The 15,239-nt window shown below is 39.1% G+C and overlaps 1 protein-coding gene across 1 annotated transcript in view; it reads left to right on the top strand.

Moving 5' to 3' along the window:
- LOC138807128 (zinc finger protein 25-like) overlaps positions 1-14,453 on the top strand; it is a 40,077-nt gene extending 25,624 nt beyond the window's left edge. Inside the window, exons 4-8 of the mRNA XM_069992692.1 lie at positions 4,661-4,880; positions 9,973-10,116; positions 10,834-10,923; positions 11,578-12,524; positions 14,043-14,453. Of these exons, the coding sequence (XP_069848793.1) occupies positions 4,661-4,880; positions 9,973-10,116; positions 10,834-10,923; positions 11,578-12,524; positions 14,043-14,453 (1,812 nt within the window). The remainder of the gene's footprint in view (positions 1-4,660; positions 4,881-9,972; positions 10,117-10,833; positions 10,924-11,577; positions 12,525-14,042) is intronic.
- Positions 14,454-15,239: the final 786 nt, after the last annotated feature.

Here is a 15,239-nt window from a genome sequence, read left to right as displayed (position 1 = left end):
GGACCAGATGGATTCACAGCAGAATTCTATAAGACCTTCAAACAAGAACTAATACCCATACTCCTCAAGCTCTTCAGAGAAACAGAGAAGGAAGGAGCTATCCCAAACTCATTCTATGAAGCCAATATCACACTCATCCCCAAACCAGGCAAAGACCCAACCAAAAAGGAGAATTACAGGCCAATCTCCTTGATGAACACAGATGCAAAGATCCTTAACAAGATTCTAGCTAACAGAATCCAGAAACACATAAAAAAAATAATTCACTATGACCAGGTAGGCTTCATCCCAGAGACACAGGGATGGTTTAACATACGTAAGTCAATAAATGTAATCCAACATATCAACAGAGCCAAGGTCAAGAATCACATGATTATCGCTACAGATGCAGAAAAGGCCTTTGACAAAATTCAACATTCATTCATTCTAAAAGCTCTGGAGAAAATAGGAATAGAAGGAACATTTCTAAAAACAATAAAAGCCATTTATGACAGACCAATAGCCAATATTATACTTAATGGGGAAAAGCTACAACCAATTCTCCTAAAATCAGGAACAAGGCAAGGATGCCCACTGTCTCCACTCCTCTTCAATATAGTCCTAGAACCCTTAGCCAGGGCAATAAGGCAAGAAAAAGACATTAAAGGGATCCGCATAGGAAAAGAAGAAGTTAAACTATCCCTTTTTGCAGACGACATGATACTATACCTCCACGATCCCAAAACCTCCATCCCCAAACTCTTAGAAATCATAAATCACTTTGGCAAAATAGCAGGATACAAAATAAACCCACAAAAATCAGTTGCCTTCCTATACACTGATAATGTACAGGAAGAGAGGGAAATAAAGGGAGCAACCCCATTCACAATAACCTCCCGAAAAATAAAATATTTAGGAATTAACCTAACCAAAGATGTAAAAGAACTATTTAATGAGAACTATAAAAAGTTAAAGAAAGAAATTGCAGAAGACACTAGGAAATGGAAAGACCTCCCATGCTCCTGGATAGGCCGACTTAATATAGTAAAGATGGTAATACTTCCAAAACTAATATACAAATTCAACGCAATTCCTATTAAAATCCCAATGACGTACATCTCTGAAATACAGAAAACAGTCCAAAAATTCATATGGAACAACAAAAGACCTAGAATAGCCAAAACAATTCTAGGGGATAAAGACAATATGGGAGGGCTATCCATGCCGAACTTCAAACTCTACTACAGAGCTATAATAACAAAGACAGCATGGTACTGGCACAAAAACAGACCCGAAGACCAATGGAACAGAATAGAAGATCCAGAAATAAATCCACAGGCCTACAGCCAGCTGATATTCGACAAAGGAGCCAAAGACATACAATGGAAGAAACACAGCCTCTTCAACCGCTGGTGCTGGGAAAACTGGGCAGCCACATGCAGAAAACTAAAAGTGGACCCCAGCCTATCACCATGCACCAACATCAACTCAAAATGGATTAAAGACCTTAACATTAAACCTGAATCTCTGAAACTACTGCAGGACAGAGTAGGAGAGACACTTGAACTAATAGGCACAGGAAGGAACTTCCTGAACAGAGTCCCAGGGTCACAACAAATTGGAGAGAGACTCGACAAATGGGACTACCTTAAAAGAAAAAGCTTCTGCACAGATAAAGCTATCGCAACCAAGCTAGAAAGACAACCAACGAATTGGGAAAAAATATTTACCAGCAATATATCAGACAAGGGGTTAACATCCTGTATATACAGGGAACTCAAGAAACTAATCCCTCCCAAACCTAACAAACCAATTACTAAATGGGCAAGGGAACTAAAGAGGGACTTCTCAAATGAAGAAATAAAAATGGCAAAGAAACACATGAGGAAATGTTCATCATCCCTGGTGGTGAAGGAAATGCAAATAAAGACAACCCTGAGATACCACCTTACCCCAGTCAGAATGTCCCACATCCACAAATCAGCCAACAACAAATGCTGGAGGGGATGTGGAGAACGAGGAACGCTATTACACTGCTGGTGGGAATGTACACTAATACAACCACTTTGGAAAGCAGTCTGGAGGGTCCTTAGAAAGCTAAAGATTGACCTCCCTTACGACCCAGTCATACCACTTCTAGGCATCTACCCTGAACAACAGGAACCAATATACAAGGACACGTGCACCTCCATGTTTATTGCAGCACTGTTCACAATAGCTAGGATATGGAAACAACCTAGATGCCCCACCACAGATGAATGGATCCAAAAATTGTGGTATCTATACACAATGGAATATTATGCAGCCATTAGAAATGACAAAATAATGGCATTTGCAGGGAAATGGATGGAGCTAGAAGGAATCATGTTGAGCGAGGTAAGCCAAGAACGAAGAGACAAACAGTACATGGTCTCCCTGATAAGCGGATGATAAATCCAAAATGTTAGGTGATATGACAAAACTAACAGGACTTAAGAAACAAAGAACTCCCACTCATCTGGTTGAACCACTACTAAATATCCCCATGCTGCTGATCACGTGTATGGTATATAACATATGAACACCGTTATATATTACAGACTGTGATAGACAATTTGCTCCAGGAAAGTTAGAATGAACGTGTGACTTTAAATGAGCATCATTATTCCACAATACTGTGAATTTCCGGAAATTAAGTAATCACTTAATCACAATCAAAAAAAAAAAAGAACCTTGGGGAAGGGAGGGAGGGAGGGGATGGTAGGGAGAAAACAATGGAGGGGGTAACAATGTTCAAGAGGAAGTGTACTCATTACCCCACTCATGTAACTGTAACCCTCTGTATAGAATCTTTACAATAAAAAAATTAAAAAAAAAAAAAAAAAGAGAGAGGGAGACTGTTGCAGACCCTGGGGTACCTGCCAGGAGCAGGCAAAATGTGAGCAAATGCCTCAGGGCCATTGACTCCTACCCTCAGGATTGCAAGTCCTTGCCCTTTCTTGGTTTGAGGAAGTGTGTGTTGTAGTGTTTGGCCTGGGGCTTTAACTGAAGGGAGGCTTTGTTGGAAAAGATGGATTGAAATAGAGTGAGGAAAGATATGTGCTGTTTGCACTTTTTCGCACAGTGGATCTAGACTAATATTATACAAGCATTTGAGAAATATAGAAAGTAGCCGGAAGTGACGCTGTGGCTCAAGTGGTAGAGCGCTAGCCTTGAGCTGAAGAGCTGGGACTGCGCCCAGGCCCAGAGTTCAGGCCCCACGACTGGATCCCCCCTCCCAAAAAAACAGAGAAATTAGAAAGTGTATGTTGCTGAGCTTTTGCTAGAATAAACAGAATTGTACCATCAGCCATTTCTCTGTCTCCTTCATTATCATCCTGTCGGCCCTCTGAGCCTTGCTTGTGCTCTGATGGGACTGAGGCAGGAGACAAAAGATTTATTCCACAGTTTAATGGATAAGGTCTGAGAAGACAAGTCTGAGGTCCCCAAGATATGTAGCCTAAAGCTATTAAGAGGAACTTTCAGGATCAGAGAAGAGGTAAGTATTCTAAAGAGTTTTTCACACGCAAAATGAAAAGACAAATGCAGACTGGTTTGCAAGTGATCAAGCTTCACATCAACATAGACCTACCCTAAACTTCACCCTTCTATCTCACCTGCATTCAGCCTGACCCCCCAAACCATCTCTTTGAAGGGAAACGGAGGTGATGTGCCATATTCTTAAGAATCCCTGTGAGGAAACTTTGCACCACTTACCTGAAGAAATTTTTAAAGGAAATGCAAATAGAGCACAGCACTGCTCACAGACAGTGCCCAAGCTCTGAGTTCAAGCCACAGGACTGACAGCAAAAAGAAAAAAAACATAAAACTCTTAAGTGAAATGCAAAATTCAGAAACAACCAAAAACTTTGATTTAATAGATAGAATTGGGGAGTTTCTGGAAAATTAATGGTTAGATTTTGCGAAATCCAAATCAACAAGGATTATGCTGCATATCTACCTAACAATCTTTCTATTTTATGCCAGAGTATACACTAGAGCAATGAGAAATGACCCAGGTATAAGTTCAGTGTGTGTGAGTACCTTTGTAAGATGAAAGGGGAGGTATTAAACAATTGAAGGCAAAACATAGATATAATTTACATTCAGCAGAACGCAAGCATTGAACAAAAAGAAAGGTATAAGCAAGGCAGTCTCATAACCTCAATTTCATTATTAGAACTAAGAATCAAAAAGCCAATGTATCCAATTCTCCCCATATATTTCCATTTTTTGGTTGGTCTTAAATATTCAAGAGGAAACATGGGGCTGGGAAGGTGGCTCAGTGGTAGAGCACTTACCTTGCATGCTCGAGGCCCTGGGTTCGATTCCTCAGCACCATATAAGAAAAACGCCGAAAGTGGCACTGTGGCTCAAGTGGTAGAGTGCTAGCCTTGACCTAAAGAGCTGAGGGACAGCGCCCAGGCCCAGAGTTCAGACCCCACGACCAGACACCACCAAAAAAAATATTCAAGAGGAAACAGTGGTTATCAAGAAGAAACTCAGCTTAGTTCCCACAGCAAGGAGACAAAAGTCCCAATGTATCCAAGGACTCTTGTGATCAGGGGTGTAGCAGGGTGCGCTGAGCATTGTGGGAATTGTAGTCTCTATGGAGGACATTTTGTTTGAAAATACTGGGTTTTTTTGTTGTTGTTGGGCATAGGTGGAGCAGCAGTTCCTGTTGCGCATGCGTCTCCCCGCCCACCACAGGTGTTTTAAGTTGGCCTGTTCCCGATTTTCTTTCCCTTTCCGTGCTGCTCAAAGTACCCTCAAGTACAGTTTGGCCTTCCATAGTGGGAACCAAGAGGCCAGCCCCCAGCTCTGTGCAGTGGATCTTTGGAGCTGTAACTTGAAGAAATCTCAGGCTTTGGAACTGATGTCAGGTAGGAAGTGTGCGATTGCTGTGGGAGTCTACTCTCCACGGTTTTGTTTTTCTTTTTCTGTTTCTGTTTTTTTGGTTGGTCGTGGGGCTTGAACTCTGGGCCTGCAAGCACCATTCCTGAGCTCCTCAGCTCAGAGGGAGAGCTTTACACTTGAGCCAAAGCGCCTACTTCCCCCTACATGCTTTTCTCCAGTCTGGGGTGATAATTTGCTAGAGGTTCAGGAGTTTGTGCTGCCATTAGTGTCTGGGCCTTCAGATGCAAGAACCTGGTTCCCAAATGTCTGAGAACAAGCTGGGTGATTGTCCAGATGAGGAGAGCCCAAGAGATTTCCTTTTGTACTCCAAGACCAAGGGATTCTTCTGTTAACCCATGTGACTTTATTTGCTTTGCCCAGGTATAAGAGGAGTACAGGAAGAATTCTAGTGAAATTGTGAGGTGTGTGCCTGCCTTGAGTCCTCTTATATTGCAGTTGTATTTGGGGCTTCTGTGTTGTTTCTCCTAGAGACATTTTAATCTGTTTGGCTTGAGTTTTTAGTCTCCTGGCTTGAGTTCACAGGTGTTTGTGCACGACCCTGTTTCTAGAGACAGTTGTACATGGGATATTGGAGTAGTGAGTGCTGGTCCTGTATTTTTAGGAATAAAGCCTAGCAATTTTCAAAGAAGAGTACTTATGAATAGGAATCTCCATCCTAAATGGACAGACCTATTCAATTCTGAGAAGTCCTGAAGAAAAGAAGCAGAAAAGCAAAGGAATGGGAAGATGTTGCTAGCTTCCCTTGCCTTATGCAAAAATTGGTGCTACTTCCCTGAGCACCAGATTCACGTGGTACTCTTTCCTACACCACTCTCAATCACTTTGTGTTGTTGCAAGATTGAAACTAATTTATAGGACTCGTGATGAGCTGGCTTTGGGAATAAGCCAGAGCCTAGATTTCAAAGTGTACCTGAGGCTGTGGTTTGCGATGGTGGTGTAATTGTTATGACTGAAAGTATCTATTCATGTACTAGACCCTAATCCTCTTCTTGCTAATTTATTCAGACTGTTACCACTATGATTTTTAGTATGTAATCATGCATTCTTATCTTAAATGTCCCATGTATGGATTTGCTAATGCTAGCTCTGGTAGTTCAGGGACAATTGACCTTATAAGAAAAATCACAGCCGGGCGCTGGTGGCTCACGCCTGTAATCCTAGCTACTCAGGAGGCTGTGATCTGAGGATCGCAGTTCAAAGCCAGCCCGGACAGGAGAGACCGTGAGACTCCTATCTCCAATAAACCACCAGAAAACCGGAAGTGGCGCTGTAGCTCAAGTGGTAGAGCGCTCGCCTTGAGCTGAAGAGCTGAGGGACAGCGCCCAGGCCCAGAGTTCAAGCCCCACAACCGACAAAAAAAAAAAAAAAAGAACAATCACAGGAGAAAACTTGAGGTAATATGTCTTACTCAAGGTTGTATGCTTTGTAGATGTCACCTATATTCAGGTGTGTCACTCCTATATTGAATATTTTATGTTGTATCTTTAGGATGGCCCAGGTTCTTCCCATGACTTTTTAAGAAAGTGAGCATTAGGGACTTTTAAAACCTGGGTTTACCTCATCTTTACTCATGTCCCTTTGTCCAAAGCATGTTAAATGGCAAATTGCAAGTCATTGCATAGGTGTGCAATGGGTACAGTGAAATGGGCCATTTGACAACCGTTATTTAAATATTATAACACAAGAAATATATTCTGTATATATTTTTCTCTATAACTTTGGGGGAAAACTACTGAGTTACATCATACACGCTTTCTCTGGTGTTTAAGTATGTAAATGAATGAGGTAGAACACAAAATCCAATGGATTTCTAGGATACCTTTGCATTAAAAAAAGCAGTTCCTACATCCTGAAGTATATTAAGCAATAACTACTTTTAGTGGAAATGTGATATATTTTTGCTTTCAATTATTCTATGGTTTTTGTGGGAACATTCATTTTTACGAATGTATTACGTATATAAAAATAGAAATTATTTGCTTTACTAATATATATCTACCAGGAAATGGACTGGATTTATGTTTATTGGAGACTTTAATGCTCTGCTTGAAACATTAAAGATTCTTATCATAAGAAGGCTTTATGCTTTTCCAGCCCACATATCATATTTGCAAGAGAAAATTCTGGGGCAAAAATCCCACACATTCTTTTCTGAAAACATCATTTGCCTTATATTCCAGCCATGCTTCCAGAATCTTCTGTTCATTGTCAGCAGCAAGAAAGAATGAATGGATCTCTGGTGAGTTGTTTTTATATTTCTCATTTGTTTTGCATTCCATCATATGAACCTAGAGATGTCCAAGAATTAAAAACAATACAACCACACAGATTCAGCCTCAGGAACATATTCATAAATCAGACAAAGATGGCTTGTAGATTTAGCAGATAAATATTGCTTGTAGATTTAGCAGGTTAAATGCTTATATTCTTTCTAAGTTGAATGCAGCTTTGCTTCAGATGTCTAGGTTTTGTGTTGTTAGAAAATGTAGTCAATCTTGTTATGTGATGTAATGACACCAAGCAGGAACATCTCATGGAAGGTGAAGGATAGATTGGAACCAGATCACATCTTCATGAGTAAAATTAAACTATCTCAATGAAATTTTCCTGGAATTGCTGAAATAGTGTGGTCACTCACTGCTGCATGTGTTCTTAAGGAATGATTAACCTATATGTACTTATATTACTCTCCATATATAGTTCTTGGACTACTTCATGGTCTTGGCCTTACTTGAAGCTTAGGCTATATTTGATGCTGAACTTTATGGTCTTTCTACAAATTTCTGTTTGTTTTCTAAAGTACCCTCAGAAGATTTTTTTTGCTCTATTTTCTCTCTTTAATTCTTGATTTCCTACTATTTCTTGATTTTCTACCCAATAGTATTGGCTATTTTTCTCTTTCTCTTTGTATCTAACTTTCTATGATTTTTTCTTACTTTTCCCATTCCCTCTTTCTGCCGTGTGTCTCTCAGTTGTTTCTTTTCTTCAAATGATCTATCTGGGAACTAGTTATTCTTTGTGATCAGTTTTACTTTGCTGAAGTCGTTCTTATGATTGACGTTTTTCTTTCCCATTACATAGGAAAAATTGTTTCCTATAGAATTCTCAGGATTCCAGAAATAAAGATGATTAGAGAAACACAAAAACATAAACAGATAGGGTAAAGCAGGGGTCCGGAGGCTCTCTGACACTTGGTCCCTGGGTGCCAGCAAGCAAGCACAGTTGTTTAAGTTCACACAGGGAAGGTTACCATTGATAACATGCAATAATGAAGTATCTATATTATTATTACAATCAGAGCCACAACTTTTTGGAGAGATACATATTTCCTTATTCACCTGAGACAAAAGACTGCTGCCCAGAAAAAATGCAGACATGAAGTTCACCTTACCTAGCCTTCAAGGTCAACAGTAGCTCAGTTTCAGATGCTATCTTTCCAACAGTAAGGAAAAGGCCTGCCCTCCAGTCTCTTAACCCTCTCCAGAATTCTCTTTTAACACTTCTGCAGCCAGCTCTCAATGCTGTCAGTGCTGTCAGGCTGGAATTCCAACCTCTCAAACCTTTTCCCCTTCAGCTCAACTTTAGAGTTTCCTACAGAAAAGTTCTTCCTTCCCCCAAATGTTACAATATAAGAAAATTTGATTTCTCCTGATTCTGTTATCTTTGGTCTAAGTTCATTTGATGTGGTATTCAGTTTTGTTTTTCCATCCCACTGCTTTTGAATATTTTCATTCACTGCCAGTATAAGATAGGAACTGGTTTTGATTAAAAAAAAAATAATAATAATAATACAGTGACTAAGTTTTCTCTATTAGAAATATCACTTGTTGTAAAATGTCACAGATGTTTGCTCAGTAATTGATTTTAATCTCTGAGGAATTTTGCTATTAACTAACACAAGTAGAAGTATATCCTTAGGGATCTACTGGAGAAATGACTGAGGAATATGTGCCACATTTGATCATTTGGTTATATTTATCATTTTTGTCATCTTGAGTGTTCCTTGAGCCTCTACACATTTGCCTCCACCTTCCATGAAGGCTTATTAAAATGAAAATCTTGTCAAGGAACATTTTATTCCCCTCCCACCTATATTGTATATAGTAGAGTGTAGGCAAAGTTTACAAAACTTCATGGTAGCAGTTCTTTTTTACATAGGAAGTTAATAACAGGTATCTATGACCACATTTCAATATTTTGTATTTAAACCCAACATGATTCGCCTATGATATTTTTATGTAGGAACTAAAAACTATTAAGGGCCAAAAAAATCATTAGCTACTTTCTGGAGTACTGTTACTGTTTTTAACATTCCTGTGGACACTGAACTTTTCATAGATCTACTAATGTGCTATGTATTCTATGTGATGTCCTGAATGTGTTATGCTTGCTGATGAGAGAGCTTGTTAACTGAAGATGTAAATAGGGTTTAAGTGATGCAGAATATGTAAATGCAGGAAAAAATATTTGTTTAATTCATTTTTACCCTCATATGTACTAAAAGTTTATAAAAATATGGTAATATAATCTTTCAGACACCCCCTTAAAATTAATGTTGTCATGCCAGATTATTATCTCCTTAGAATTTTTATCTTGTCTCTATTGCTAGCAACAGAAATGTGTTTGCATGATTACAGAAACTAAATTTTTCACAGTCTTGGGGCTTAAATTCTTGGCCTGGTTTCTGTCCCTCAGCTCTTCAGGTCAAGGTGAGTGTTCAACCCCTTAAGTCAAGGTGCTACTTTCAGTTTTCTGGTGGTTTATTGGAGATAAGAGTCTCATGGACTTTCCTGCCTGGCTTGGCTTTGAACCACAAACCTCAGACCTCAGCCTCCTGAGTAGCTAGGACTACAGGCATAAGCCACAAGCCCACTGCAAATCTTTGTATTTTAATGACCGGGTTTATATATTGTCAAATATTTTTAATTTGCTATTTAATCCTCCCAGTGAATAGATAACACAGCAAGCTACAAACATTTTATGTAACACAAAAGCATACATGCAGCATAATGAAATTGCAGTTTGGAATTCTCATGACCCAGGTCTAATTTCTTGAAGGAAATGTACCATTACAGAAGCTGATATCATTTAACGATGTGGCTGTGAACTTCACCTGGAAGGAGTGGCAGGAGCTGGATCCTGGTCAGAGGGCCCTTCATAGAGATGTAATGCTGGAGACCTATAGCAACCTCATGTCCTTGGGTAAGCAAAGGTCATTTTTACTTGGAAGATCAAGTGGTTTTATTTTCCTAGACATTAGACTACTTATGTTATTTAGGTATAAGATTCCAGTCCAAGGGAAATGTCATTTCTTTCTAAGGGAAACTTCAATTTTATTATATGTAACTCAAGAGCTAATTTTATTCTCATTCTTTAAGAAGGAAAATCAGTAGTTAGACAAAATTTCTAAACTATGTTCCACTAATAGGAGACTGACTTCCCAAACTTGAAGTGATTATTATATGTTGATCTACAGTCTACAGTAGAACATACATTACTACTGCAAGTATGATCTGGAAATCAGTAGTTGAAAGTGTGTATTTGTAAGCCAAACCTGACATAGGGTGCAGTGCTTCAAGCTTGGAATCCTAGATACTCTGGAACCTGAAATCTGAAGATTTTGGTTTGAAACCAGCAATTGCAGAAAAATGAACATGAGACTCTTATCTCCAATTAACCATTCAAAAACTGGAAATGTAGCCAAGACTCAAACTAGTAGAATGCTAGCTTTGAGCAAAAGAGCTGAGTTCAAGCCACCCAATTGGCAAAATACACCCAAAGCTGCGGGAAAGTCCACCATGGAGTTGTGAATAATTGAGAAAGAAGATTTAGGAGCAACCTCGTGAATAGGATGCCTGAGATCTTACAGCAATGATGACCCAGCAAGAGAAATAGTTCTCCACTATTTCTTAATCACAGGGCCCTGTGTTCCTAAACCTAAATTGATTGTCAAGCTGGAGCAAGGTGCAGAACCATGGACAAGAGAAGCCTCAGACATGAATTTTACAGGTGAGATAAATCATCTTGAATGGTAGTATTGGGTTCACAGCCCAGTTGGTATGTTTATCTTCAGCTGTATCGAGCAATAGCATTTCTAGTGCCCCTGAGTCATGTCTGGCAGCGACCTAGGTGATCCTTTGTCTCAAGGAATTGTCAATCCAGAATTAATGTGGAGAGAAAGTGAATTTGGTGTGCTAGTATAGTTAATGTTAGCAATTCTCTTTGTCTTTAGTCATTTTTAAAGAGAAAAAGACAATGAGAAATGTAGGAAAGGAGGTCTCATTTTCTTTTAAACTAGTACTATGCAGGTAGGAGGAAAATAGGAGTATGCTAGCTTCTGATGAGGACTATTTCTTGTCAGTGGTGCTGGGCATAGAGTGAGATTCAGAATCCAAGCATTAAGAGTATGTAGATGTATAAATTGAATAAATATTTCCTTGAGAGAAAGGGAAAAATCTGAAATACAGAAAAACATTGATTTCCATTTTAAAATGTTAGTACTACTTTCTTAATTACCACATTGTGGAGAAAACTACATATTCTACATAAAACAATGCTTTGATATTTAAAAATCTCACACCAGAATGGGAGAAAATATCTTTACATTAAGGAATTTATGGATCTCATTTATGTTTTTGTCTATTTTTCTGTAATTCATTTTAGATGTCCAAGAAATAGAGGAAAATTACAGTGAATATCTCTCTGAAGTAGCAGTCATGAATAGTAACACAGGGGAGGAACAAGTGAGATTTATAAAAACTTTTAATTTGAGCTCAAAACAGAAGTCAGAACTGATTAAGAATAATGGGAAGTCCTTAGGGATAAGAACAAAAAAGATCACTGGGTGTCAGAACATGGGTGTCTACAGTGAACCTGGTAAGATGTATGTTGCATATAGTCCTGGTGTGACTCCTGTTGTTGAAGAATGTAGACAATGTGAAAACTCTTTTACCCATACCCAGAGGACACACCTTACTGTCCCTCAGAGAACACACACAGGAGAGATACCTTATGAATGTAACATGTGTGGAAAATCTTTCACCAAGAAAGCAAAGCTTACTGTCCACCAGAATAAACAAACAGGAAAGAAACCATATGAATGTAATGTGTGTGGAAAGTCTTTCCCTAAGAAGGTACAACTTACTGTCCACCAGAGAACACACACAGAAAAGAAACCTTATGAATGTAACGTGTGTAGAAAGTCTATCACACAGAAGTCAAACCTTACTGTCCACCAGGGAATACATACAGGAGAGAAACCTTATAAATGTAGCGTGTGTGGAAAATCTTTCACCAGGAAGTCATCCCTTACTGTCCACCAGAGAATACACACAGGAAACAAACCATATGAATGTAACGTGTGTGGAAAGTCATTCACCAGGAAGGAACGCCTTACTCCCCACCAGAGAACACACACAGGAGAGAGACCTTATGAATGTAATTTGTGTGGAAAGTCTTTCACTCATAAGTCAAACCTTACTGTCCACTGGAGAAGACACACAAGAGAGAAACCTTATGAATGTAACATGTGTGCAATGTCTTTTGCCTGGAAGTCAAACCTTATTGTCCACCAGAAAGCACATACAGGAAAGAAACCTTATGAATGTAATGTGTGTGGAAAGTCTTTCACCCAGAAATCAAACCTTACTGTCCACCAGAGAACACACACAAGAGAGAAACCTTATGAATGTAACATGTGTGGAAAGTATTTCAGACAGAAGTCAAACCTTACTGTCCACCAGAGAACACACACAGGAGAGAAACCTTATGAATGTAACACATGTGGAAAGTCTTTCACTTGGAAGTCAATCCTTACTAAACACCAGAGAACACACACAGGAGATAAACCTTATGAATGTAACACCTGTGGAAAGTCTTTCACCTCAAAGGCTAACCTTGCTGGCCACCAGAGAACACACACAAGAGAAAAATCTTATGAATATAACATGTGTGGAAAATATTTCACCTGGAATTCAAACTTCACTGTCCATCAGACAACACACAGGAAAGAAACCTTACAAATGTAACAGGTGTGAAATGTCTTTCACCTGGAAATAAAACCTTACTGTCTACCAGAGAACACACACAGGAGTGAAACATTATGAATGTAACATGTGTGGAAATTCTGTCACCCAGATGTCAAACTTACTATCCACTAGAAAACACGCACAGGAGAGAAACTTTATGAATTTAACTTGTGTGGAAACTCTTTCACACAGAAGTCAAAGCTTAATGGCCACCAGCAACACACATGGGAGAGAAATCTTATTAATGTAATATGTGTGGAAAGTCTTTCACCCAGAAGCTTCACCTTACTCTCCACCAGAAAACACACAGGTGAGAAAATTTATGAATGTAACATGTGGAAATTCTTTCATTAACAAGCCAAAGCTTACTCTCCACCAGAGAATACACATAGGAGAGAGACCTTATGAATGTAACAAATGTGGAAAGACATGGAGCTCACAGCTGAACACACATAAGTTGATTCACATAAATGTAATAACTTAGGAAAGTCCAAATGGGGAAAGTCTTTCATCTGGAAGAAAATTGAGATTGCAATACAGAATCCACACAAGATAGAAACCTTAAGATATAAGGATGTGGAGTCCTTCAACTGGAAGACACAGCATCAGAGAACAGACACAGACAAGAAAATACTAATGTAACAAATGTGGAAAGTCCTTCTTTACCAAATATTCATGGATCCAAGTTCATAGGACACACAGGGGAGAAATCTTTAAAATATTACAAATGTGGAAAGATTTTGATCTGAAAGATCAAAAAGACTACAAAGAATTTAGCTTCAATTAACCAGCAAAAAGCTGAGTGGGAGGCATGGCTCGGAGTAGAGAGACAGCTATGAAAGAGGAAACTGAAGAAGCACAAACCTGAGTTCTAGCTCAGGTACTGGCAAAAAAAAGAGACAGGCATTAGCCAATTATGTAAAAATCCGATCTCTGGCCCCCCCCACTGGCTGCTCTGAAGCCATCTTTGCATTGTTCACAGATCCAGCTCACTGCAGCTTCCTCTACCATGCCTGCTCAGCCACCAAAGACTCTGGTAGCTTTCTCGCCTGACTCTCCAAACTCCTGCTTTCTTTTTTCCCTTGCTGCATTGGATCACAGGTGTACTCCTCCTCCCCCCCCCACCTCCACACCCATGTCAGACTCTCTGTGGACACCAGCTCCGAGAGACCCACCAAGGACTTGAAGGAGAAGAAGGAAGTTGTAGAGGAGGCAGAGAATGGAAGAGACACCCCGGCCAACAGGAATGCTAATGAGGAAAATGGAGAGCAGGAGACTGATAATGAGGTGGAAGAAGAAGAAGGAGAAGGAGAAGGAGAAGAAGAAGAAGAAGAAGAAGAAGAAGAAGAAGAAGAAGAAGAAGAAGAAGAAGAAGAAGAAGAAGAAGAAGAAGAAGAAGAAGAAGAAGAAGAAGAAGAAGAAGAAAAAGAAAGAAAGAAAGGAAGAAAGGAAGAAGAGGAAGAAGAAGAGGAGGAGGAGAGGGAAGAAGACAAGACTGATGAGGATGGCTAGACAGCAAAAACTAAAACATTATAAAAAGGCCACGTGACCTATTCACCCTCTACTTCCTCTCTCAGAATCTAAATGTGGAAGTAGGGAAGCCTGCCACCACCCCACCAAATCCACAACTGGAATTTGCAACAGGGAGGGGAAATACCAAAACTTCCAAGGCCCTTCTTTTTTTCTTAAAAGTACTTTAAAAAGGAAATTTTGTTTCTATTTTTAGTTACATTTTATAGTTTTGTACATATTGTTAGGGGTCATCCATTTTTAATGATCTTCGATGACCCTCAGAGCATTCTGTCCTTCTGACTACTTGTGGTGTAATCATGTTCATTATAATCTCAAAGGAGAAAAAATAACTTGTACAAAAAAAAGCAAAAACAATAAAATCTTATTCCGAGCATTCCAGTAACATTTTCTGTATTTGCACTTAGCTGTACTATAAGTACAGTAGTTGGTTTGTATGAGATGGTTAAAAAGGCCAAAGATAAAAAGGTTTCTTTTTTTTTTCCTTTTTTTGTCTATGAAGTTGCTGTTCATTTATTTTTTTGGCCTGTTTGATGTATGTGTGAAACAATGTTGTACAACAATCAACCCGGAATTTTATTTTGCTGAGTTGTAACAAAAAAAATAAAAGGAAAATCAGATATCTGGAGAATAAGGAACATATAGGTTTTAATATCATAGAAATTCTTCAGCACATGTGTATTAAGTAACAGTATGGCCTTTAATTATTTGAATAATTTTATGAAAGATTCTATTTTTTTGTCAGTCTGGGGCTTGAACTCTGGGGCC

This window comes from Dipodomys merriami, unplaced genomic scaffold, assembly GCF_024711535.1.
Source record: "Dipodomys merriami isolate MVZ:Mamm:240054 unplaced genomic scaffold, mDipMer1.0.p SCAF_411, whole genome shotgun sequence".
Taxonomy (NCBI): Eukaryota; Metazoa; Chordata; class Mammalia; order Rodentia; family Heteromyidae; genus Dipodomys; species Dipodomys merriami.
Note: the sequence above shows the minus strand (reverse complement) of the source record. Positions and strands in the feature narration are given on the sequence as shown.